Source organism: Suillus subalutaceus (genome assembly GCF_016647625.1).
Source record: "Suillus subalutaceus strain FC151 chromosome Unknown DFJ58scaffold_16, whole genome shotgun sequence".
Classification (NCBI taxonomy): domain Eukaryota; kingdom Fungi; phylum Basidiomycota; class Agaricomycetes; order Boletales; family Suillaceae; genus Suillus; species Suillus subalutaceus.
This window is the reverse complement of record NW_024540265.1, coordinates 152,860-178,267: the sequence shown is the minus strand read 5'-3', so window position 1 is coordinate 178,267 and position 25,408 is coordinate 152,860. Positions and strand designations below refer to the sequence as shown.

Below are 25,408 nucleotides of genomic sequence, written 5' to 3'. Positions count from 1 at the left end.
TAGTCCAACACCCGTTGTGCCTTCGGCACAGGAAGCAAACGGAGCGCTTCGCGCTCCTTTTTGGCTTCCTGGCCTTGGCTGCACTCGAACGGGCAATGGTATTGAGTCGGCGCTCGAACCACGTGACAAACCACGCGAGATTTCCAAAAAGAGGTTTAAGCAAGCTAAGCGTTCCTAAGCGAATCTAAGCGCATCTAAGCGTATCTACGCGAAAGCCACGCGAGCACCCGTCACTCCCCGAAACCCGTTGCACCTTACTTTATAGATTACATAGATGTCGAGGCCGACGTGGCTGTATCACCGTGAGATATTCATCATGTGATGATTGGCCCATCTCGTCGGTACCATGTAACTTATAAGATTGCAACACATTAAGCAGTTCAAACGGACACCTAGTAGCACTCGAGTGGCAGTAACATAGACGTATCTACTCTAGTAGTAGAGAACTGTACGAAACACAATAGTAATTCTATTCTGACCCATGAATCATGGCCATCGGTGTCCTGAAGCGTCAAACGAAAGCGAAAAAAGAAATTCCGCAACTCGACATCCAGAAACAAAACCCAATCAACCAGAATCAGCCTACTAATTGAGAGAGGATACCACGGCCTGAACACTGGTGGTAATGACATCGAGGCTGGGGCCATCGTTCCGGATGGCGGCGGAGAAAATGCCATCGTCCGTGGATTTGTGCAAGTTAAGCACCAGCCGAGAGACGAGAGTGACGGACATGCTAGGGGTCAACCGTCATATTCAAAATCGATCCGTGTTTATCGCACCAATCACTCACCAACCAGTAAACGTGGCTAGATTTCCCCTGGTGATATCCTTGTCGATCGTCAGGAAATTAGCCAACCTGCTTACAAGATGCGGGTGTGTGCTCACTGAACCACACTAAACCATGGTATGAGAATGCGACTCAATTAATGTCTCATTCGTTGACTTACGTAGTACATCAGAATGTTGGGTATATTAATCAATGTCATCGCTCTGAATGAACGCAGATCAGTTTCATTCCAATGACAGTTTTACTAGCAATCTTACGCGAAATACATCACACCTGCATTTTCTTGGTTCAGAATGTATATTACAGGTGTGACGGAAAAAAATACCATCTTGAAATACGACACCAGTGATATCTCTGCTGGATAGAGACGATCGCAGTAATCCCCTAGTCTTGCAAGTCCTGAAGACCATAAGGACAAAGATGAGTAAATCATAGACAAAAACTGCAATCCAAGCCAGCCCATGACCTGCAAGTGGATAAGGTAGTGGCATCATCAACTTGCATGAGACGTGACTGAAAATTCACTGACGGGCGGCTCTACCGCGACTTAGTTGAGTAGGCGCGCATACCGATGAAAGGAATGACATACGCCTCTGCTGTGAATGTGTTATGACAATCACTTCCTGGGATGTAAGTCGTGGTATTGTTGTCGCTATAAGAACTCGCCTAAAAAGATCAGCAGAATCTATGCAAAAGGATATGCGAACACGTACAGACGCTCCTCCCATAAGAGCAAGGCCGATGATTACCATGCAACTAAGCAAGCGCCAGTTACGACCATACAGGGCATGAATGCGCAGAGTCAATGTGACTGAAAATCTTTCAGGGTATGTATTTCTCGCGATTAATTTTCGCTCACAGGCAACAGTGATTTGTTGAATAAAAAGGTGCAGCTCTCCGACTAGCATGTATGTCGAACAGCTACTAAGCCTTTGGTAAGAACAACGATATATGTCCAATACGTAAGGTTAAAACCTCTGCAGAAATAAGTTGTGAGCCTGCCATCTGAGTAGATGCATGACGAAATAATCGAACCTTATCTGAAACGGCGGGCAGGAAATCGATAAACAAGCCAAAGACATTGCCGACCAGGGCAAAATAGCGATTGACGAGAAAGAAGATTGAAGACAGTATTTTCGGACGACACCAAATAAACCTGATTTCTTCTGGGAGGGTCACCATATGATCGTATATCAGAATACCTATAATATTTGTTATTGTCTTGAGAACAAAGATGGAAAGCGCCAGTACTGTTTGCCACGAGAACAGCGTACAAGTGAAACAACCTGGCAAATCATTGTAATGTCAAGATTATGATATTTGTGCGCGTATAAGTGATCACTCACAACTGTTGTTTTTCAGTGATATCCATTACAATGAGAGTGACAATGTGCAATATAAGAAGTGGGTGTTGTGAATGTCAGATCGACGCACTCAGTATAACAAGTATTAAATACATATCACCAGCGTCGCAGGAATCGACATGGTGAACCTACGCGGCTGTTCAAACTTCAAACGTTCATCTCTTGCTGGAACACAAATTGCCATATGGTGCAAAATAGGGACGATTATACCTGAGTTCACGGGTATCCAATACTACTAGTATGGACCAATTGGTACGTGGGTGTAAACAAACCAAAATACGTTACATGCGCTGCTGCACCTCTGCGCCGGACTCTGCCATTGATCATCCGAGTCCCGATGGAGGTTACCCTAAGGGTCATTATGATGCTGTGGGATTGCAAGTTAAGTTAGCGCCTTCAAAGTGCCTTACTTGTGAGGACCTAACAAGGCAGATAATCGAAAGACTACAAATTTGGTGCAGTGGCGGGCTACGTACCGTTAAAAGGGCCCTTACATGCCCATTAAAATATTATTGTGCCCCACTATAACGATATGCGCCAAGTTGGTCGTATTGCATGGTATCGTAATGTCACAAACGTTTTTCCGACATCTGTCTGTCCGTGGATACCCGGGACCTTGCTGTCAGAGGTCGAGAACAAGCTTGTTTTACTACTCGGGAAGCGGGTCAAGGTGGTGAGTACTATTCACCTTCAGATCTGCGTTCATTTTCTGACCATGCCGTAGAATACATCTAGTGATAAATGAGTTCTTCGAATGTTATGTTCCTGCCGACGGTCCAAATTTGACGACTACCGCGGACGCTCAAAGTATGTGGGGTATGTTTTCTACTTTTGAATTGATTCCTTAAGTAGAAGAGATTGTCTAGAAATTCCCGTTCTTCCCCGTTGGAACGGGCACGCACTGCAAGGGAAACTCGGGCCAAACCTCTATGGCGGGGGGCTGCGGCTCTATCTATCGAGGACTGACTACGACACGCCGCAGCTACGAGCCAGGACCCATGGCACTCCCGACCTGCCAGAGCACCCCGCTCCACCGTCTTTCACAGTCACATTTGGACGAGCCGAGAGGATCCTCCCGGCTCGTCCAAATGCAACTCCCATTGCATAGCCGTCACCACGGGTACCAATCCGTATGGCAAGAAGATTCGATGGGTTTGGGGAAAACTCCCATGCAAGATGAAGACTACTAGCTTTTGGAACAGGTGTTCGTCCATGTGGAATCTTATCGTGTTTGTCGAATCATGATGACGATAATACAGGAGTTATCACAATCGAGAAACACGGCACCCTCTTCAGGAGATGGTTCTGGATTTTCCAGGGTACGAAGAACCATGGTCGACATATATGCATGCAGATACTGTTCACGGCGAGAAACCAGTCCCATAGGCTTCGCTCGCAAGTTGCCAATTGACAGCTGTCACAAGCAGTACTATTGTAATACATAATATGCATCTGCGCAACCGGGGTTGTAAGCATATGCATAGCACGGAAGCATAAATCGTAAGCTCCCAACCTCCCACGTATGAGCGTCCCTATCGATTAATGGTCATATGTAGACCTACAAGGATGACACTGTTTGTCAGTCTGACCGATGATTGATGTGCAAATCAAGGGAGGATGTGGGAAAGAAACTTTGTTACACGGTTTCCTGACTCTCCTCAACAAGGCCTATCGTGCCAAGAGACTCAGATGTTACAAAATCGTGGCGGTGGCGAGTCGCGGAGTCGGGGATTATGGCTCAACCATCCTGATACGTCTCGGTACACGACTGTGTCATGATATATGTCCACATGGTCGTTGAATGGATCAAGCTAAGCGCTATACAATATGTCTATGGTTAGACTCTATGGGGTTGCGATGACTACTAGGCTACGCACTAGTGCGTTACACGCATGCATGCATGAACGTTTCAAATTTGAACGTTCGAACGTTAACATCACAATTGACATGCCACTTAAGCTAGAATTGCTTGCGACTTATCCCGGGAGAGTGCTATCCAACATGAATTTACATGGCATGTATGCAGCCTGATGATATTGACTTGTGCAAGACGAACCACAAAGGCCCGATGTAACTTGAGAGGGACACTGCGATACTTCCTGTGTTAGTCTTCCCGTGGGGGTCGAACTAACAAAGGGTTTCATATCGTGTACGCGCATACCGTAGACAACACTACTAGTACTACTCGCGCGACCGAGTCGCTGAGGAACATAGACATATCTCAAGAAATACTAAAAGTGCGTGGGTACAAAACTATTCGTACTCGCGCATAATGGTTATCAAAATATACTTATCCGGGAACATCAAACGAAAACGAAAAACAAACTTGTACATTACATCATGCTAAAGGGTACTGTGATCGTCACATGGGAAAGAAAAATAACATGCACCGGAAACTGTCACTGGACGAGAACGACGAGCTAGTGCGTACCTGACCCAGCCTTCACCTTCTCCACCATCTCACCATCGTCCGGCGCGTACTCGAAAGTCTCTGGGCTGCCGTTGAATGATCCGAAGAAAGGAGTAGCCGGACTGAGAGTAGATGGGGTACGAGACGAGTAAGTTAGCGCCGGGGATACGAGAGTAGGAGACTTCATGTCATTTTCGATTGATAGTTGTTGGGCTAAAGAAGGCGACTTCTGTGCAGGAACGTATGCTTTTGAGGACACAGAAGTAGAATCATGGCGATGGTCCTCTTGATCATCTGGCCGAGGCCGGGATGTTTGTGGCGAACGGAGATAGTTCTGAAGACTACTGTCGGGTTTATCGTTGGTATTGGATGTAGTGATAGTGCTGTTTAGGTTATTGGAGCGGCTGTCCGTGTGCTGATAACTGTGCTGGGATGAATTTGACGCAAGAGGAGAACGAGGGAGAGTAGCGACTTGTGCTTGCTGCCGCAGAGAAAGGTGCGAACGCGAAGAGGATTGAGAGCGATGGTGCGACTGTAAAGAACGCTTGGAATCAAGATGCTGAGGTGGCGCAACAATTTCGATGGCACGACTGGGCGGTTTCGTGATCCTGATGTTGCCAACATCACCGCCGAAATGCAGCTCCTCCTGGTAATGGGCGCGGAGATGGTCATAATGTGACCTGCACTCCAGCTGATGTTGCCCGAGAGCATGGAAGTCGTCTTCAGAGATTGGTGGTAGAGCGTCGCCCAAGAACTTGGACCGACTCGCCCCACCCAAGGCTCGACCAGCGAGCGGATAAGCAGCGATCTGCTCCGGGGCGTGGAATACCTGCGCGTTCGCATTGAGTTTGCTTCCGGATTCTAGTCGTCCAGATGAAGAGGCGCGCCGAGGTAGAATGTAATCACGTGGGTGCACAAGTTGCTGCTGGGTCTGCAGCTGTTGGTACTGTTGTTCACGTATCCTTGCATGAGCCTGGAGGATGAGCTCTTCAGCAGGAGTGAAGCCATTATTTGCTTGTATCTGGCTGCGAGGCTGCTGTACAGACGGCTGAGCGCTAGCCGTGTACAGCGTTGCATTTGCGAGAGCTTGAAGATGGGCGCGCTGAGCATCATGCTCTTGGTCAAGTGTCGACCCCGTGTAAGCGTGTGTCAAATTCAGGTTGTGTTGCAGTGACTGTAGAAGGTCGTCGGTGTAGTGATTCGATTGAAGGTCCTGGTACCCAGTCGACGGAGAGCTGTCGTACGGATAACCAAGATGGCCTGGCAGCGACGTAGATACAGGAATGTTTCCTGCTGATACGGAGGCGAGATTCAGGTTCGGGTAGGAGTGATGAATACTTGACAGGGAAATCTCGTCACAAGGTTGACCAATGACGGGGATATCATGGGCGCGATTTACTTGGGTCTTGCGAGCGTGAGCTTGGAGATCTTGGCCACGAAGGTTGAGAAGAGCTGCTTGAGCAATTGTCAAACGGGCTGGAGACTGGTCCCCATTCTTGGATACTCTCTCTGATCGCTAACACAAGACACGTGAATCAGTTCAAAGTAAAATACGTCTCAATCAGCGGACCGACCCTTAGCTCCCGTTGTTCGGCACTGTCGGCAAAACGGACGGAAATCCTGCATCCAGGGTCATTCCATCCACGGACCATTCGACCATGTAGGCGTTCGATGGTATCCTCTGCAGCTGCACGAGTCTCAAGTCTATACTAGGCGGATCAATTACAGAATTTCAATTTCCAGAACAAACTGACCGAACGAAAGCTATTATCCGAGGTGGTTCACTCAGCTTCGTTTTGAAGAAGCGGCTGCTTTTGATGGTGTAAGGATGTACCAAAGCAGCAAGGCTCTGTGTTCGCATGTAAATAACGTCGGATATGTGAACATCAGCTTCACACACCTCTTCATCAATCGAGAGAGGAAGTCTGAAAAGAGATATTCAGTACCAAACCGAGCTCATGCCGAGGCGACCCTTACCCCTCGATGTATAGGTTGGTGGATAACCCATCCTTTAGTTTTTCCATTCGCGCCTTGAAAGAATCTTCATCATGCTCTATTTGAGAGGGGCTTTGCTGGGCGTACACCGTGCCAGGTATGCGATGGATTTGCTATATCGGGAAATTTTAAGAATGTGGGTGGATACAAGAACAATAAAATGACCTTTGAGAACGACGGATGTAGGTTGCGATATTTACGAAGACCCTCGATACATTTTTCTGCCGAATCGACGTCGCTGAACCTTTGCAGGAATGAGGTGGACGATCGCACAAAAAATATATCCACCTACAAAACGAAGCCATACCCTCTGTTCACCAGAACGTGAGCTTTGTAATTTCGTGCCGTGGCAGAACCGGACATACGTTGGTTTCTCACTCACGTGCCTAGTGAACGATCTCACACTCTTTACCTCGCCAAATGGGCGAGTGAGAGCAAAGAGCTCTTGCTCCGGAAAATGAGGGGGCAGTCCATTGATATACACATTTGGGGTACGGTGTAATGCGCGAGACGCGCTGGGAAGGCGCTGGGAAGGCGTCTCGGGACTCAACGACAACTGTGAGTCGCTCGAGTCAGGAAACATATGGTCATATGAAAATTGCAAGCCTGTAGGACAGGAGATGCTATACGAGGCTGCAACCCGATACGGAATGCGAGTAAGTTGGGGGGATCACAGCCGATAAAATAAAACCTCACGAGAATTGGATGAAACTGCGGTAGAACGACTGTAAGAGGACGCCGTACCATTTTCCTGTAGCTTGAGGGACGGATTATTTGGTCTGGCGACAATGTGGTTTGTAGACATAGAGATAGTATTAGAATGCGAAGAATTGCTGGGCTTAGGACTGCCGACGTTAAATTTTTGAGACGGAGAGAGAGAAAGGTTGGGCTGGGATGAAGAAAATGAAGTACTACTATTGAGAATATTATTGCGCGGCGACGAATCTGAATCTGGCGGTGTGGGTGGCGCTTGACGAGAAGAGATCGGAGTGTTCAGTACGGTGTCACAGGCAGTACCGGCTGAGGCGCTATGTTCAAGATGCTGAGATTGTTTGTTATCGAAGGTAGGAGAAGCTGGGAAAGCCAGAACGGCAGATTGCGGCGGCGAAGAGCAAGAAAGGTTCATACTGGAGGATCAGGGCAAGTGAATTCGCGGGAGAGAAAGGAAGCAAGCGGAAGGAAAGATTTTAGGTAAGGTGAACGCCGGTGGACTGTAACGATTGCAATACGAATAGGATGGAAGAATTTGTTGAAATCGTTAAGAGTAGTGGTGGGGGGATGGAAGAAACAAGGAAACAAGGGGAAAAAATGAACTTGCGAGGTTTATATTCATTTTTCAACATATGACGCACGGAACTTCGAGGTTGGAATACTGGAAACCCAATAAAATGTGATGAAAGAAGCCAGGCTTTCACATTGCATACCCCATTTTAGGTCGGTCGCTGCCCAGATTTGGCAACTACACAAACAGCGCAAATAGGATATGCACGTCGAGGGCATTCCATGTTCCAAAGCTGATCTCGTTCGCAACTTCTTGGGTCCACTATTTCTTCTGTTCCAGCGCGATATTGACAGAAAATTAAGCTTTAAGAAGCATAGGCGAAGACCAGCGAAAATCATCGTGCCAACCTGACTGACGATCCAGAACTCATTGACCCCAAGAGAAAGTGACCATGCATGCCAATCGACAGAGACCATGCCAACGAAGGAAAGGAACCCAGACTAGTACTTCCGATAACAGGTGTGCCACTGGCCCAGCATCTGTTCTACGCTGCTTGGAAACAGACGACTATAAGAGCTTCATCGAGTGCCAAAAAGACCAAACCAAGCGCAAGGGCGCTGACAGAAGCAGGTCCTGCGAATCCTAAACTTGTCAGATGATAACGAAGACGACTGAAAGCATATTGCGTGAGCAGCAAGTCAGAACTCTGGTTGGTCCGTACTACGGTAGTGTTCGAGCATATTGTTACAGTACCATGATCGCAGGATAACCGTGACAGGTCGCAAATCTTTTGGTGGCAGTGTTGAAGAACTTGAGGAGAGAGGCAGGGTGGCTGTGCATCTGTGAAACGGACGTTTTCAAGTTCGCGTTATTATTCGGTTCAATCAAGACTTTGACATTGCATGCCGCGGTCGGTCAAGGTCACTGCCAGTGGGTAAGGTAGCAAGCCCTTGATCATCTCATTTGGTGTGTCCGTCCACGTACTTGACAATTCGTATTTCGCTGGAGTATTTGTACAGATAATAATCATATGGTCCCCCTTGTTAATTATGTAAACACTGGCTGCATTTCAATGACATTTTGACGCTTGTTTCGATGTTTGTAACTTGAGCAGATCGGTTTGACGCTAGTCTCTCGTACTACTAGGCAGACGACGTTATCGAAGGAAGTTAGTCGTTCCTTCGTATAGCAGCCAAGGTTTTGACTTGTTCGGGCCGAACTTCTATGTTCAAGAAGGATCTACAAGTCTGATAGGTAGCAAACGTCGACCAGCTTTTTCACACCTATACCCTCCAATTGGTGAGTCTGGATATTCCTTCGACAATCCTTTCTCCCTATTTTTTTTTCAGAAGGTGGGTGATTTTGGAAGTTACTGGACTTGTGCTCTCTTCGTCTCCAACTGAAGTCTGATACCTGTGTTTCTTTGTATTTCAAATGGACCTGACCACCCACGGTGGCCCACCACGCCTTGACAGATTCGTGGGTAGTTTTGCACGTTGTTACGAAAGCGGGCAAGATAATTCCGAGCTTCAGATTCTGCCAGCGTCTCTCGCTTCACTTGCGCTCACATTGACACCGCCGATCCGAGATAGCGAGGGAAATCAGCCCTGCATAAGCGATATCACTCTACATCCATGATGCATGATCGATGATATGTGGCTGTGACAACTGTCATCAGCGCAGCCTGTATATGCTCTCTGCGTCGCGGTCAGTTGGCAGCTAGTTTGCCCGTACCAGTGAGCATGACCGCCCCTATCTTTGACATCGTGGGATGCAACGACCCCCTAACATCCGCTTTGCGTGTTTTGAAATCGCCTCTATACTTAGGATCTCCAACTTCGAACGTATCAGCTTCTCCAGGCGCCCGCGTACACCTTCAACTCAAATTTCGGCTCTAGAATCGTGTTCGCCGTGAATGTCGGAGATAAAGAGAGTCCCTTGGTCAGTTTGTTTATCATATATCATATCTCTTCGTCCCAGCAATCTTGCCCGACGTAGGCGTTCTAAAGTATTTTTATTCAGATGCGGCAATCACCCTCAAGCTCGCACGACTACCCCAACTACCCCAACATTTTCTATTATCTCCCCGGTTCTGCACAGCACGACTCTTATCTGCCCCGCGTAGAGTTGGCGTAAGTCAGTAGGTCTAATCACATAAAAATCGTCTAGTGTTGCCCGGCGTTCACAGATACAGGGTAAGTTGGTGAACGGTTTCCGTGGAGGCACCTCGCTCGAAGTTCATTGACAACTTAAAGTCGAGGTTTCTCGGCGTTACCCGTCAATGTACTCCGAGGGGCGTTGATCTGGGAAAGTTGCAGAAGCCAACACAGCCCCACTATTTAACACCTGTATCCTACTTTGAATACCGCGGGCTCCGAAGTCATCAAATCAGAGTGCATTGTGCCAGTGCGGAGACTTCCTTGATTGGAGGGGTTCATTTAGGAGTGAGAGTCAAAAGCTTGGTAGGTGCTAAAGTGGCTGAACTTACTATCTTCAACTTCTGCCATACAACAGTTTGGTTCTGAGTTACTTATCATGTATGTTCGAGAAGTCGCTCGATGAAGGTTGAGGTTTTACGAGTGCCCTGGGGGCTTTCTGGCTCATCCGGCAATTGGACCTTTACTCGTTCAGCCCAGACCTGACATCATTTCATGACCACGGATCCAAGGACTTCGTTTGGCCCAATGACTCTGATGACACTGAGTGGAGTCGATGAATCAGTCTGGTTCAACGGTCTAGTGGATCTACGGTGTCGAGTAAGTAGTAATTGCTGATCATGGGGTATGTCTTCGACATTGTGGTACGTCTTTGATAAGATAAGAATACTTGTTGACGTGGCTATGCCACCCGACTCTACTTACCCAGGTTAATAATGTACAGTAACAGTAGATAATGATACAACTCATAAGAGTATAGCAGCCACCCATAGCAGAAACCGCGATTACAACACGCGACTTCAGTCAGGACATATCCATATCCTGATCCTCCGACGATCGCCCTGCCTCGTCCGTCATTTGCGACGACAGCACTGGAGTATCTTCAATATCACTCCACGCAGAGAAGTCGTCAATGGTAACACCCAGATCCGATAATTCTTGCAAGTTTTCATATTCTGCGGCGTAAGCCTCAATTTCCTCTTGCTCGAGGTCCTCCGGCGTCACACTATAGCTGTCGGGGGGCATTGCTGGAGCACACCCAAGTTCAGCCCATTGATGCCATCATTCAGAAAAGGAGAAACTGACCTTGCAAGTCACTTTCCCACCGGTTTACATCCTCCATATCCGGGTCAAAGGAGGATCCGACATCATAGGAATACGAAAGACGATAGGAATGGTTTTGCTTATGTGCAGTATTCGCAATGATTCTCCGAAAGAGCTACGAGACAAGCGTTCAACAAAGCAGACCCCCTATCAATAAAGTCACACACCTCATCTTGCATAACCAATTCATCATCCTCATCCTCATCACAGTCCATCTCAGAATCAAAAAACACGTCACTGCTGCTATGCGTCCTTTGTTTTTGGACTTTATCATGTCGTTGTTTCTGGGCGCGCTCAAGACATCGCGCTTTAAACCGATCACGTAAAAATGTTTTTTGAGGGTTTTCTGGCGTATTGCTACCAGCAAATGTGCATGGAAGCTGTGCGGCGCTTCTGGACGAACTGGTTACGCGAGCTTTGTATTGGGCCTGTCGTCTTGCTTGTGCGGCGGCTACCGGTGATGATTTCGGAGAAGCCAAGGGTGACGAAGCAAGTGGTTGGTGACTCCTTGCAGAATAATAAGATGAACGTCCAGGAGTAGAGGGAGTCTGGAAAATGGGACTAGAACTTTGCATACTCAGCATTTTTGTTGGATGCTGCCGCAGCAAGTGGTGAGTGTGACGGTCAAGAGTGGCGCGTTTGTTGTGGCTTGTTGACGTGTTTACACAGTGTGACTTACCGAGGCTGTACGTTGGTTCCACACCAAGTTCATGACTTGATATCTCGGCCGTTGCACCGACTCGCAGAGGCCGATATTTCATGTCATTGACAGACGGTTGATGTACTATGACCGCCGACAAAGGTGGCATGCTGGCGGAACGGTATTGAGGTTGTATCAGCCTGCATCATGATATCACCCAAATGAAAGGTATCGATATTGCAGAGTCCTTCGGCGCGAGATTGGTAAGCTGCAGCTTCTCATCCATGAGTGACGTGGCGGCTACTCGTCTGCTGAACGCTATTCACATTCAGGAATCTTATATGGACATGACTCCGGAGGCGACCGCTGGAGCCAACGGAACGATCATCAATTCGGCCATGAACACGATGACGGTGGGATCTGGATTGAGGTATAACTTGTATTCTTAGCTCATCAATTTGCCAGGTGTACACTCAATTGAAATGAAAATGGCGTCGATACGCAATCCAGGGAAATATTAATATTCATGTACAGTATGCGACGTGGCTGCCATTCGCGGACTGAACGCTGGAGAACTACGAATGCACATTCCATCCCAGGGTCATGATAGCGGAGCTGCGGCTTGGGCCTCTGCTGTTCATTTTCACCGTGGATTAGTGACTGAGCAAAACTGCAAGCACCTCATCGCGGCTGTGCCACGTCTTGCAGATCACTGTAAGTGCTAATTGCTGTCTCGGTGACTCGCAGACAATCTAACATCCTGCAACAGCGGCATTACGACTTACAATATTGATTACATATTTGCACTAGCACTCGATCCTCCGTGAACATATTCGTTGGTACCAAGATGTTCATTCGGTTGACTAACATACAAAGTATTTTGCTCTTCCTTAGTATGTTATCTTTTTCGAAACGCTTGTTCAAAGACATTCCGAAGAAAATAACGCTCGTTTCAGAAAGTTGGCTAGAACGTTAGCACTTGGTGCGATCGAGGCAAGCTGTGCGCCTTTGAAAGGGAAGCTTTTTGTTGTACTTATGTACAACCTCAGACGGTAGCAGTATGGCAAATTGTTGTCACACACTCCGATCTAGGTCGATACGGCGATACTGTTTGGGAAACCTCTGACGACAAAGCATGTCCGACAGTTGTCCGACAGTCCGCACAGAAGCAAACACAGCAGCTGGGGTCCTGCAACTATTCAGCGCTGTGACCCGAGTCAGAACCGCTTGCGGCGTTACCGAGGGACATGCCAATCTATGACGTGAATGCCGGGTCCGAGGCACAGTACTTAGGTCCTGATTTTGGCTCTTTTGGGAGACATGATGATTCCGATCACCGGTCTACCAGGTTTACCTGATTCGGACTGGGCACCTTTTGCAACGAAACGCGTCATCCCAAGATGTGTCGTGAACCGAACTGCCAGCAAATGCCCTGTACTCTCCTGTCCTCAGTAACCTTCATCTGGACCATTTAGCAGGCTGGGGGTTTGGCGTTCTAATTCCAAATTTTGCTCTGTTCTGGAAGATGCATTTCAACGTCTCCTTTGGGCTGGCGCTGTCGGAGGACATCCCAACTATAACTTGGGTTTGATCAAATTTCTAATATCTTTCGATCTGAGATATTTGATATCTCCGTTTTTTCAATTATGGCATACCTTCCGGTCGCAGGCATCCCCAAATCATGGCTAGTAAATTACTTAGGATCTACACTGGAAGTTCCGAAAGCTTTTAAAGAGGCAGTGTCTTATACATGGTCGGTTTGGTCCCTCAATCTCCCACTTCTTTAACATGTTCTTCCGGTCCCAGCATCGACGTGACTGGTGTGCATCCAGTTGTTCCCTGTGTTTACAAACTTACCCGTGAATCTGTCAGCGCCGCCAAACAAGTGGAACGACAGAGGAAATTGGATGAGCTACCCTCATCGTTCTTCGAGACATGCACAGAGACCGATAATAAGGTGCTTGACTTGTCCCTAAGTGAACTAGTCCGACGCCATACCGAGGGTTCACTGTCGACGGCGAGCATTTTGAATGCTTATGGGAAGAAAGTGGTCTCAGCGCAGAGGACCACTAATTGCCTATCTGGGGTCATGATTCAAGAGGCTCTGGTCCCGAAAGATTCAGCTTCTCCATCTGGTTCAGCCTGCACAGATATTCCCGAAGAACGTTCGAAACCCCTCTCTGGTGTCCTTGTCAGCATCAAAGAATGTATCGATATCGAAGGCTACGACACCACCGTAGGCTATTCTTCTAAAGTCAATCATCCCGTTTCATCGTCCGCAGCCATTGTCCGACTTCTTCATGATGCAGGAGCAATCACTCATGTGAGGACTACCGTACCTCCCGGTCTTCTCGGACTGGAGACGTCATCGGATCTTTTTGGGCGAACGAGTAATCCGTATAACGAGAAGTACTCCAGTGGCGCTTCGAGTGGTGGTGGGGGCGCACTTCTTGCGTGCAGAGGGAGTGTCATCGACATCGGCACAGACCTTGGTGGTAGCATAAGGATACCCGCCCATTTTTGTGGAATCTATGCTATGAGGTCTTCGATAGGACGCTTTCCGTCCCAGGGCACGCATTCCCCTATACCTGGACTAGAATCAGTGGCTACTATATCCGCTCCGATGTCTCGAAGACTAGAAGACCTAGAAGAATTTTGGAAGCGTGTTGTAGAGATGCGGCCATGGGAATATGACAACACGGTTCGCTAAGTTCTCATTTTCAGCATCTACAAGACCTGATGATCGTTGACTGCAGTGTGTTCCATTACCCTGGCGACCCATAGATCTTCAAAAGACGAAGCTGAAATTTGGAGTTGTTTGGAAAGATGGTCAGCCCCTTTCACGCTGCTGTTTTTTACATTCGTTCCTCATGTACCTAGGCATTATTGCTCCTTCTCCTGCTTGCCGTCGTGCTTTGGAATGGGCCTGTGATGCATTGGAGAAGCAAGGCCATGAAGTGGTTGACTTGTGCGTTCGAGCCGCTTTAATCTTGAGTTTTGCTGACCAATAGCATCACCCAGTTCACCTCCTAGCATCCCAGAAGGTCTTAACGTCGGATTACAGTTATGTTTTGGAGATGGAGGTGAGCGACCCTTTATTGTACTGTGAGCCACATATACCGAACTCTTCTTAGGGGCTGGTTTCTTCAATCCTTTGCGTAAGGACGAGAAAATCGATCCCGTGATGGTTGCTGTCAAGTCTTTATTGGGGATGCCCCTTTGGCTCAAGAAGTTCCTGGCGATGATCACGCGGAAATCTACTGGTGATGAGGTCTGGGCATCGATGCTCGAGACGCTTCACCTCAAATCCCCAGCTGAGGAACGTGCGCTTGTCGTCTCCCGAGATGAGTACAGAGAAAAGTGGCACCAAGTATGGGAAGATGAAGGGTTCGACTTTTTGCTGACGGTTCCACACGCATTACCCGCCATCCCTGCTGGAACCGCGGAGAAGGTGACTCTAGTGTCAGCTTCCTACATGATGATTTTCAATATCGTGAGCTTTATTTTCACTGTCGTATTATGATCGTGAACTCAATGGCGAATAGCTGGACTATGTTGCTGGTGTTCTCCCAGTAACTTTTGTTAACCGCGACTCGGACGCGCTACCGAAGGACTTCATGAAGAGTGCCGACTACAAGAACATGGGGTTGATTTCTAAGGGAGCATACTCTGTTTATGATGCTGATAAAATGCACGGACTGCCCCTTGGCGTGCAAGTCGTCGGCAGGCGTTTTGAGGAAGAGAAAGTCTTGCAGGGGATGAAGATCGTTGAAGACGCTCTTGAGGGATCTGATCGCAAGTTCATTCCCCGGGAATTTTAGGGTGACTTTGGAGTTTGGACATCGCTAAATTTATGTGATATACTGTACGCTATGTATATTTATGTATTGTCATCATAGCGGCGGCCAGCCGTAACTCCCTCGGATCTCTTTCCTTAGACAGTCTGGTTTATATGCGAGGCTGAATCCAAGTCCTCGACCTGCGCAGTTTTCATACACAATCATTGTACCCTGCCTTTTCCCTTTGACTTGTCACACTGTTTCCTCCCTTTCGCTCATTGACACAAGACACAGGACCTGGCATCTGTTGATGGCTCCCGCTGTGGCAGGTGTCATTGTCAAGGGACACGCTCTGCCAGTGCCTGCTTCGGCCACAGTACCCGATAGTATCTGCAATGTATACTCCAAGTACGTGGTGACTGAGGTGGAACCAGATCTATGTTAGTGCACCTTGGAGATGTTCCTGGTATGCATGAGGTGGAGTAATTTTACTGGCGCAATTATATGCGACGATTGGAGCTGCATAATCATGACGAGTGTCATCGGGCGTCTCTATTAAATGCCTCTCGCGCAGCCATGGAGTGGGCAGGCCACTCCCCGATGGAAGGGTAATTCCTTAAGCTTCGTTACCATGGCCCCTTTCTCATCGCATCTGAGTGAATTCGCCCTTGGACAGGTAATATGACGGTCTTGTAGTTGTCTAATTTTCTCTCAGGTCATTTGCAGGTCATCTTGGAAAGGATGTGCGGTGGTCACTGCGGTTATACAAGTGGTCTTGATATCCACGATGTCCTTCACTGTGCACAGCTCTGTAGGCATATGTTAGTTTCCATCTACTGGTAGGTAGTCTGTCAGGCAGACGACAACAATGACGGAGGGCTCAGCGGGCTCTGAGGGGTTGATAATGAATTGAAGTTATCCTGATAGCTTGAAGGCAGGTGCGAAAGCCACGCAGGATCATCATCGACAGTGGTGAGAATGCATACCATACCCGAAGAGATATCCCTTTCTTGCAAGTCCAAATGTTGGAAGACCATGCAAAGCACGTAGGTTGCCGCCTCAAATCGAGCTCGACAAAAGTCTTGACATGTTATCCACTCGAACGATAACTTTAGACACAGAAATACGACAAGCACGCTGAGAGCATCAGTAACATCCAGCCACGATTCACGAGCAACAACTGCAACCACTTACAAAAACTGGTACCATTTGCGAACACAGCAGAATGACACTGGAGGTAGTACAAAACAAAGGATCATGAAACAGAGGGCTTCATGGTCATCATCATGGGGTGGACAAGTAGCGATATCAAGAACATGCGCACACATGCAGGGACTCTTCTTCAAAAACACCATGGGTTCGCAACACCTGAAGAAGGAATTAACTGTCAGATATAAGTGCAAAAAAACAGTTCAAAAGTCATACAACGCAGGCCGGGGGTCCTCAAACAACCGACACGGGTGAAGAAGGTATCGAAAAGAATGAAAATGGTGTAACTTGAAATGGGATGGTGACTTGTCCTTGGCAGTAGCTTGGAACAACGGAATTGATCCAACCTAGACGGTGTACGGGGCCTCGTAGACTGCAGAACAGTGCCGCACAAAGGACATATTCAGTACACAAAAGGCATCAGCATCCATGATGTACATAGTTTACTAGGCGTCTGTTTTGCTCGGGCAAGTTTTGAGTGGTGTAAGTTATTTTGCATGCAGTAGTCACACGAAGTCCCAGTACTAATGAGACATAGAATATCAAAGGATTAGGGCGAGGATATTCTTCTAACGTTGAGGGTGCAGAACATGAAGGCCTGTTTAGCCAACGTGGTAGTAGCCAAATCAGGAAATTAGGTTTAGGGTCCGCTGCCTGAGGACGGCCGTAAGGTCAAGTCGACATTAATATTGACATTGATATTGACTTTTTAGAATTGAACATCCCTCGGCCTCAATGATATAGGGTGAGATAACAATAAATAAGGATACAAGTTACGTCACTGACTACGAATGTCCTTCGATAGGTTACTATATAAGATATTTATTATCGCAGAAGATACTGTCGGCAGGATCTAAATATGCCTCGTCAACAAATACCAGATAATAAACAAGGACTGCGAATGAGAACTAAACAAGAACGCCTTTTTCGGAGAGTTTTTGCCGAGCATCCACACCAGAGCTACGGCAAATAGACAGCTTCCCATAATGTACGTGTTTTCGATAAAGGCCAACATAACCAACATATGACAAGTCGTTAATATAACCTTCGTTTTGAGTATGGAACCGAGAAGGACGGGTATAGTGGGGACGCCGGCCTTCATATCGTCTTCGAAATCACGGACATCAGTCATGGTCTATAGACATGATCTGGGTCAAATATTATGGTCATATACCATCTACTTACTGCGTGGCATGAGCGGTTGACGGTTGACCAGACTATTAGTTGAACAATACTCCACGGAGGTGGCAGCGTGTTAGTCAGATTGCCCGATCCTGACAACACGGAGAAGACAACAGTGTAGATGCCACATCTGAGGAGCATTGGTTTACACGTGCGTCATTCAAGGCAAACACGCAGACGTACCCTCGAATGATGCCATTAAAAATGGATTTCATGCCAGGGATGCGTTTAATGACCAGGACAGGCGCAGATGTAGTAGCAGGCCGATGCTCGTCTCCGCCAAACCTCCCGAGGAGACGCCTCGTGATCAGCCAAAACTTCTTGAAACTAATCGGAGTGGTCCAGAGCAAGGCAGGAACGACGAACGATGCCGTGGTGAGGTGCGTCGAAATTGGACACTGAGATAGGGCCAATGCAAGGAGCACAGCGCTGGCTGTGAGGAAGGTTCGTGCATATATAAACCAAGAGGTGAGGCGTGGGTCGTTGGCGTCATTGCGATCCGACGAAAATTCCTCTTCTTTATCTTTAAGATGGTCAGCACCTATGGCAAGGATATCTGAGGTGACACAGATGGTTATCTGCGAAGACAATCGCATCAACGACATTATTTGGTATCAAATTAATGAACGTACCGGTCTCCAGTCGATGCTTCCATTGACGGACATGACATAGGACATAAGTGTTGACAGGGCCAAGCTGTTCAGGGATATTACGATGGGTTGCAGAAAGAGTTCATCTGCAAGCTTCGAAATTGTGAGGATTGACATATTGATTGATACTATTGAAGAGAAGGTAAATGATACTCTCCCCCGTTCTTTATACTGGTGCAACCGCTGTCCGTACTGACTCACTCGCGAGATTGGCACTGATCAATCCAAGTCATCTTATTGGTGCGAGGTTAGAATCAACGTTCAAATTTCAAACCTGTGTTTTTTCAGCGTGCTGCACCCCCGGCTTTCAATTCCTTGCCTACCATTGATGTATAAATGGTTATGTCTGGCAAAATTATGTATCTCCAAAATCGTCGTGGTTACGATATGGAGGACGTTTGAATTCACTGATGGCGGTGGCTTAGGCTCCCGATATCTGTGGGCCGAGTCAAAGGCTGTGCGAAAAGTCGCACAAAAAGTTCCATAGTCCGGCTCGGGTTGTACTACAGACGGTGTCCTACAGCAGTTGCGGAACTATCAGCAAGTCTAGGCTTTATCTGGCTGGCCAGTTGTCACACTGCCTCTAGACCGCTGTAGAGTTCACATAATCTACATAAATACTGTCTGCGATACTGAAAAATAAGCTTTTAGTATTACTGCCTTTTGGCATAACAGTTAAGGGACGACAGTCTTAGCTAAGTTACAACCGCGCTTGGAATCCATGTGGACGGGCATTAATTCATCGATCTGTTGGTGAGCAAGAGCGGTTGCTCCCTGCTTACTTGAAAGATTGAACAGTATTCGAGAAGCAAGAACATTGTACTCAACAATCATGATGGGACTACCCGAAGGCAATACCGACAGACAAGTCTCAGGTATTCGTGTGCTATGCAGCACTCGCATTCGAACATTTTGGCTTGTATTCGGATTCCTATGATGCAAAGCGGTGTTAATCGGTCTGGTTGCCTGTCTCGCGGATTTGTTTTTGGGAGATGGTTTGTTGTCACGGAAGTTGGAATTTTGTATTATGTTAGTTTTAAGGCAAGGGGTACCCGCTTGGGAAAAATGTACAAGAGGCCACCTTACGCCGTTAAGGCCCTCACAGACCCTCCTCCCCTCATGTTTGGCATTTCCCGAGCGGGTACCCCTCGTTTTAAGGCCGCGGATGTGCCAGTTCCCGACTTCGCCGACCGCAGCATAAGTCCCAGATGCCGATCACGTGTACTGTTCGTGCGAAACCTCTACAACCTCCTAGTACGAGCTTCTTATCTTATTCATACTGAACAAAACAATTCAACTAGATAAAGGCCGAGCTTCGCCAGCGGCAACCTTGTACCACTAGAATGGGACTGAACTTCCACATCGGGGATTCCAATATTTAAGACTAGTTTGAATGTTGTGCGAAATGTTAAGATAATACTTAATATTTAGGTTGTCGTCTAGGCGGATGTAAAATTTTAAATATTAAAGAGATCTTGCACGACAAGAGAAATATAAAGTATCAGCGAACATTTTGTTACTGTCTGGATGTCAATGATAATAAGAAATATAAATATATCTTTAATGCTGGCATAAACTTCGAAATGAAACTTCACATTTAAGACTCGAAAAAACTTCAACTATCGCACGTGACTGAATGCCTGCTCATGTATGAAGTTTAGACCGTCGCTTAGATGGGCGTTAAAATTCGAAATACCCCCTGACAATAAAACGTGAAAAGAAATCATCAAGTTTTATCTCCAAATAAAACTAATCGCCCGACGATCGCCCACTCACGGCTGAATCATCGCCCACTTACAATGACATCGCCCACTTAAGTTTGAGATGCGAGACATCAGCAAATCCCGAGGTTCCTTTTCATCCCTTAATGTTTCCTTGTATACCTTAATCTGCGTAATAAGACAATTTCAAGAAACTCGTTCACACTTAAAATAAGGAAAATAAGGAGGTCCATCTCCTTAAAAATCTCCTTAAACCTCCTTAGAATAAGGAGGTCATGATTCTCAAGGTGGTTAGATCAAAAAAGGCACTATTATTTGAGACATGGAGTGAGATACAAAAAAGGTAGGCTAAGGGGAAATAAGGAGGTCGACGAGTCAAAGGACAAAAAGGAGCAGATGATATTAAGGCAGCAGGTCCAAAAAATGTCGAAAAATGCATAATAGTGCGAGTGGCAGCTGTGCAAATAGATGAGACTGAAGGTAGGGAGGTGGACATATGAGTTCTGTAGTAGGATATCGGTGTCAGATTGAGAAAAGTACTAAGAGACAGAAAAACATTACAGATGCAGATACGTGAGCGCGGATTCACGGGAGCTTGAGTGTCACCATCGGCACTGTCATCCTGACCCCTGCGGTGTGCGCGCTTTAGGAATGGTTGGGATCACGCAACAATCTCCAGGATGCGTCCAAGGGATAGTTCATCAATTCGTTCCATGTAAGCAATGGTGTCCATCTCCCAGTTGCCCGATGAAAATGCAGTACCGGTATTGCTCATCTTGTTCGTGGCTTGATTAAGCGTCAATGCGATCTTGTGCAGTTTCTTGTCATTGTCCGAAGTGTCGTCCAGTAGTATAAGATTGTCCCGAGCCAAAATAAGTGTGCGCTCGGCCTGCAAATGAGAAGTGATTAAGTCTTACAGAAGCAGCGAAAAACTTACAGCTGCAGTTGCCAGTGCAAGCGCAGCTTGGTGTCCAGGTAAGCCACAGTCAATTATGTCAATTTTCTCATATCCTTGCATAGCATTAAGGTGGGTGGAAAAAACACGCAAGATGAATTCAGACAGAAAGGCTCCAGGTGAGTCCTCATTGTCCGGGTCTTCATACACGCAGCGCGAGTCCTTGAGCTGATATTCAGCATATTCCTTTCATGCCTCGGGAGCCTGGAAGTCGTCATTCGAAGCAAAAAACATCACCAGGACACTGATGGCAGTGGAGCCAAAGACTCCCCTCCACTCTGAAATCCTTTGACAAACCTGCTGAAATGTAGTTTACTGACTTGAATACGAAATAATATTTTACTCACCACATGAAACCCACCACTCCAGCTGTCGGCCTCAAATTCTCCGGGTGCACCATTGTACACTACGCTGAAAATATCATAGCAGACGTCTGAAAGTTTGTCATCGGGGATGGTCCAAGGATAGTTAGAGTTTCCAACCCAGTACATTACTGCTGGAAGGAATTTAGAATGCCATTTTCCATTCTGAGCATCGCTGGGTAAGTGAGTGTTCTTGGGTTTTTCTTTCTTGAGGCTTATCGTCTTTCATCGGTTGACTGCACTTTCAGTTTTGACAGGCTTCGAGTCATCTGACTCAACAATATCAACTGACATCTGTCGAAGGAATTTGTCAGCTCTCTCGCGCTATGTCAGTAAATTGAAAATTCTGCATACAGAGGTTGTGAGCCGAGTTTTCACTGCTTTGTTGGCCTAGTAGATTTGTGGTAAGTGATTCACCAGTTGCGTTATCTGATCCTTACCTTGGTACCAACCTCAGGCAGTTGCTGATCTACCATCTCGACATCATTGTCCACATCTTCTACTGGATCATTGACATTAGGGCCTTCATCAGCATCTGGATCATCTCGGACTTCACATTCTTCTTCTTCCTCCAACAAGTCAGAAAAGGCACACTTCTTTCCCCTGGACGCATCTTTAGCAGTCTGAAACATATGCACAACATCCTGCCTTCATTCCAGTATACTACCCATGAAGGTGCAATTTCACTCACTTTCCCAGCCCGATTTTTAACCATTTGCTCGTCAAATGTCTCAGGTTCATCAACATCTTCTGTCCACTCCGAGTTGTTGTTCGAGACCGCTGACAATACTATTAGCCTTGCTCAGAAACACAAGTTAATCCATACCCTGAGCGCTTCGTGTACTTGGTGGCGCAGAGGGCTGCAGTTGGGACTTGGACGCCACATTTTTCACCCACTTCGTTACTCCCACTTCCTCTGAACATGGTGCGGAAGACTCGGATGTGCTATGGGTCAGCGAACAAATAATATCAAAATAATACAAGGTGAGTTCTGATAGAAGCAGCATCGTTGTTCGAAATAGGAACTTACAACGTTCTTTTGATTTTCCCATCAGTGCTTCCCACACATGTCTGACTTAAAGTGGATACACCAGTGTTAGAAACCTTTCGATTCGCTTTGACACCGTCCTTAAAGGTGGTCTTCAAATCTTGATACTTGTTCTTCCCCGTGTTCACAGCATTTTGAGTTGTGTTTGCACTGCCAGCTATATCAGTCAAATTTTAATGGTAAGTCCTTGCAATAGTATTTTGGATTGCCGTGAATCGCTTGCTTACATGTTTTAGGGCCCGGCATAGTTGCCGCTGCATTTTCCGAGTCCAGGGACGACACTAAGGGTTTAGTCTTCTTCGATAGTGGGCAAGGCTTCGGTCTAATGAGCGGTCCAGGGCCAGCAAGCTGGGCACTCTGCTCAACAGCCATGGCATCCTCCTTAGCAGCAATCTGCTTGTGAGTACTGTCCAATGCAGCAGCCTTAGCTACTTTCACTGCTGCTTTCTGACTTTTTTCAGCCACGACCACTTTCCTGGGACATTGTACTCAATTTGCGTCAAGGACAATTTGTCCTGGGTGCTTATTAGCATTGCTGGGGCATGTTGTGACTCGAGGCATTTGAATAGAAGAAAACATCGACAGTAGGTGGATATCAAATGTGGGGTGGTAGAGAAAGAGGCAAAAACAGTGAGGCTTTTTATTTAAACATGTAATAGTGTACAATTCATGCACTTAATGCAGCTCAAACTCTGCATCACTCCCCAGTACTTTGCTGCCACCTTATCCACTGCCCAACATGGCCCCAAGGACGATCAGGCTTGTTTGTCAGGCTCCAGGCTGCAACCGTATATTCAAAAACAAGTCTGGTCTGACGAAGCACAATCACATGAAGCATTCAGTACTCCCGCAGATCAACCAAACTGTCCCAGGTCCTGGCTTCATAGCTCCAAGGGCACGATCTCCAACTACAGCAAGGGAAAATGATGATCATTTTCATCATGGTGCAGAGGATGAGCAGGAGAATCCAGGATTTGTACCCAAAGAAGGTACTTGGGTGGACACGGGACGCTTGCTCCGTGTGTTCCATCCACATCTCACAGGTAGGTGTCTTTTATCGAGTCCTTCCTTGCTATCTAATTGAACTGGTTTTTATCACAACTCAGGGCTTAAATGTGACGCTGATGGTGCATTTATTGAGCAAGATATGCCTCCCTTGCCGCTTATGGATGCCCCACCAACCGACTGGACACCTTATCAAAACAGAGTCGAATTTAAGACAGCAGAATTCCTCTTCATGCAGAACCAAATGTCCACAAAGCAAATTGACACGCTCCTCGACTTATGGGCTGCAACCCTCATCAGGCACGATGATGCTCCTCCCTTTGCAAACCACAAGGACATGCATGCAGCCATCAATGCGACCCCGGTAGGTGATGTCCCCTGGAAGAGCTTCATGATGTGCTACAACGGCATCAAACCACAAGACAATATACCGCCGTGGATGACCACCAAATATGACGTGTGGTGTAGAGACCCACTGGAACTTGTGTGCAACATGCTTGCAAATCCTGACTTTGATGGGGAAATCGAAGTTTCACCCTACTGTGACTACACCACTGACAACAAACAGTACTGGATTATGTCAGGTGATTGGGCATGGAAGCAAGCAGTACATTTTTTCAAGTCATAATCATAGCATGCTGACAATCATATTAAGGATCTTATTGCTCAAAATCCGGAGACCCATGGTTCAACATTCGTGCCACTGATCATGGGAAGTGACAAGACAATTGTCTTGGTTGCTACTGGACACACGGAGTATCACCCACTTTACCTATCGATTGGTAATATTTTGAATAGTGTGCGATGTGCACATCACAATGGCATAGTACTTGTTGGGTTTCTTGCTATACCGAAAAGTGAGTACCCACACGCCAATATCTCATATCATAAACCCACGTTGTTTGTCTAGGCACAAGAGAACATAATGGGTGCAGTCATTACAGAAACTTCTGGCGACAACTCTTCCAGCGGTCCCTTACAAAAAATTTTGAATCTGTGAAAATGTTCATGGAAACTCCTGATATCACATGCTTTCCGGATGGCCACTTTCGACAAACAATATATGGCATTGGCCCATACATTGCTGATTACCCAGAGCAGGTAATGCTATCTGGTGTCATGCAGCGATGGTGTCCACGGTATGACAAAATTTGTTTTATTTATATTTTTTCTTAGTACATGCTTTATAGGTGTCTGGCAGATCCCAAAGATCTTGACAGTGGTCGGCCTTGTCTGCATCGGCGTGAAGAACACACAGAGTTACTTGTTGACCAACTGACGTGTAAACAGCTGTGGTTCGAGTATGTGTTAAGACCGTAGCTCAAGGGTAGATGGATCCGAAGGGCTTGGCCTCAGCTCGTGTGCTGTGCCCCTTACCCGAGTACATGCCCTTAATTTCAGAATGAAGTCCAGATGGAATCTGACGAAGTCTGAAGGACTTCCGGAGGCTGGCTACTCTAGTAGAGTGCTAGAGGACTTCCGGATGAGTGCGAGAAACTTCCAGAGGAGTATAGGAAACTCCGGAGGAGTTTCATCCACTGTATTAGATCCAAAGGTAAGACTTCCCAAGGTAAGTTCCCTAGATGGAAACACATAGAGGAGGGACTGCAATGGACAGAGTCCAAAACAGGATAGGATAGAAGGAGTGGTCTGAAGGACAGGACGTCCGGAGGTCCGAAGGTTAAGACATCCGAAGGTTGCGTCGTCCAAAGGTTACAATGTCCGAAGGTTTACGAGGACCGGAGGAGCGGACAGGATTAGGACAGGAGGGGAAAGGCTACTACGGACAAGGTCCAGAGTATAAACAAACAGAGGTAGA

At 47.0% G+C, this 25,408-nt stretch overlaps 7 protein-coding genes across 7 annotated transcripts; 2 read left to right on the top strand and 5 right to left on the bottom strand.

Annotated features, from left to right (window-relative positions):
- Positions 1-638: 638 nt before the first annotated feature.
- Positions 639-2,209, bottom strand: DFJ58DRAFT_768846 (uncharacterized protein; the record flags this gene model as incomplete). Its single annotated transcript, XM_041388975.1, has 9 exons — positions 2,134-2,209; positions 1,857-1,969; positions 1,647-1,708; positions 1,501-1,598; positions 1,357-1,453; positions 1,113-1,253; positions 948-988; positions 791-894; positions 639-733 (listed from the first exon to the last, which is right to left on the bottom strand). Coding segments are annotated over exons 2-8 (656 nt in total), but the record flags the coding sequence as incomplete, so codon positions are not given.
- A 2,316-nt stretch (positions 2,210-4,525) lies between these two features.
- On the bottom strand, positions 4,526-7,731 carry DFJ58DRAFT_698480 (uncharacterized protein). Its single transcript, XM_041383530.1, has 9 exons — positions 7,253-7,731; positions 6,922-7,189; positions 6,849-6,866; positions 6,722-6,800; positions 6,539-6,669; positions 6,462-6,486; positions 6,316-6,410; positions 6,136-6,265; positions 4,526-6,077 (listed from the first exon to the last, which is right to left on the bottom strand). Exons 1-9 carry the CDS (start codon positions 7,680-7,682, stop codon positions 4,572-4,574), a joined length of 2,682 nt encoding a protein of 893 aa, XP_041247906.1. The 5' UTR covers positions 7,683-7,731; the 3' UTR covers positions 4,526-4,571.
- Positions 7,732-10,357: 2,626 nt separating this feature from the next.
- DFJ58DRAFT_679188 (uncharacterized protein) lies at positions 10,358-11,676 on the bottom strand. The gene is made up of 3 exons (XM_041383174.1): positions 11,206-11,676; positions 11,021-11,153; positions 10,358-10,962 (listed from the first exon to the last, which is right to left on the bottom strand). The coding sequence occupies exons 1-3, from the start codon at positions 11,620-11,622 to the stop codon at positions 10,739-10,741; spliced, it is 774 nt and encodes a 257-aa protein (XP_041247905.1). The 5' UTR covers positions 11,623-11,676; the 3' UTR covers positions 10,358-10,738.
- A 1,790-nt stretch (positions 11,677-13,466) lies between these two features.
- DFJ58DRAFT_714441 (amidase signature domain-containing protein) lies at positions 13,467-15,499 on the top strand (the record flags this gene model as incomplete). Its single annotated transcript, XM_041384018.1, has 7 exons — positions 13,467-13,498; positions 13,551-14,379; positions 14,435-14,507; positions 14,559-14,646; positions 14,700-14,761; positions 14,813-15,171; positions 15,224-15,499. 7 exons carry the CDS (start codon positions 13,467-13,469, stop codon positions 15,497-15,499), a joined length of 1,719 nt encoding a protein of 572 aa, XP_041247904.1.
- Positions 15,500-17,519: 2,020 nt separating this feature from the next.
- DFJ58DRAFT_698472 (uncharacterized protein) lies at positions 17,520-18,615 on the bottom strand (the record flags this gene model as incomplete). The annotated part of the gene is made up of 4 exons (XM_041383529.1): positions 17,520-17,801; positions 17,852-17,978; positions 18,032-18,426; positions 18,481-18,615. 4 exons carry the CDS (start codon positions 18,613-18,615, stop codon positions 17,520-17,522), a joined length of 939 nt encoding a protein of 312 aa, XP_041247903.1.
- Positions 18,616-20,880: 2,265 nt separating this feature from the next.
- DFJ58DRAFT_723879 (uncharacterized protein) lies at positions 20,881-22,956 on the bottom strand (the record flags this gene model as incomplete). Its single annotated transcript, XM_041385062.1, has 10 exons — positions 20,881-21,108; positions 21,157-21,336; positions 21,522-21,701; positions 21,774-21,830; positions 21,891-21,926; positions 21,977-22,159; positions 22,228-22,316; positions 22,363-22,481; positions 22,567-22,741; positions 22,812-22,956. The coding sequence occupies 10 exons, from the start codon at positions 22,954-22,956 to the stop codon at positions 20,881-20,883; spliced, it is 1,392 nt and encodes a 463-aa protein (XP_041247902.1).
- A 775-nt stretch (positions 22,957-23,731) lies between these two features.
- DFJ58DRAFT_714439 (uncharacterized protein) lies at positions 23,732-24,868 on the top strand (the record flags this gene model as incomplete). Its single annotated transcript, XM_041384016.1, has 3 exons — positions 23,732-24,196; positions 24,245-24,446; positions 24,780-24,868. 3 exons carry the CDS (start codon positions 23,732-23,734, stop codon positions 24,866-24,868), a joined length of 756 nt encoding a protein of 251 aa, XP_041247901.1.
- Between the last annotated feature and the right edge of the window lie 540 nt (positions 24,869-25,408).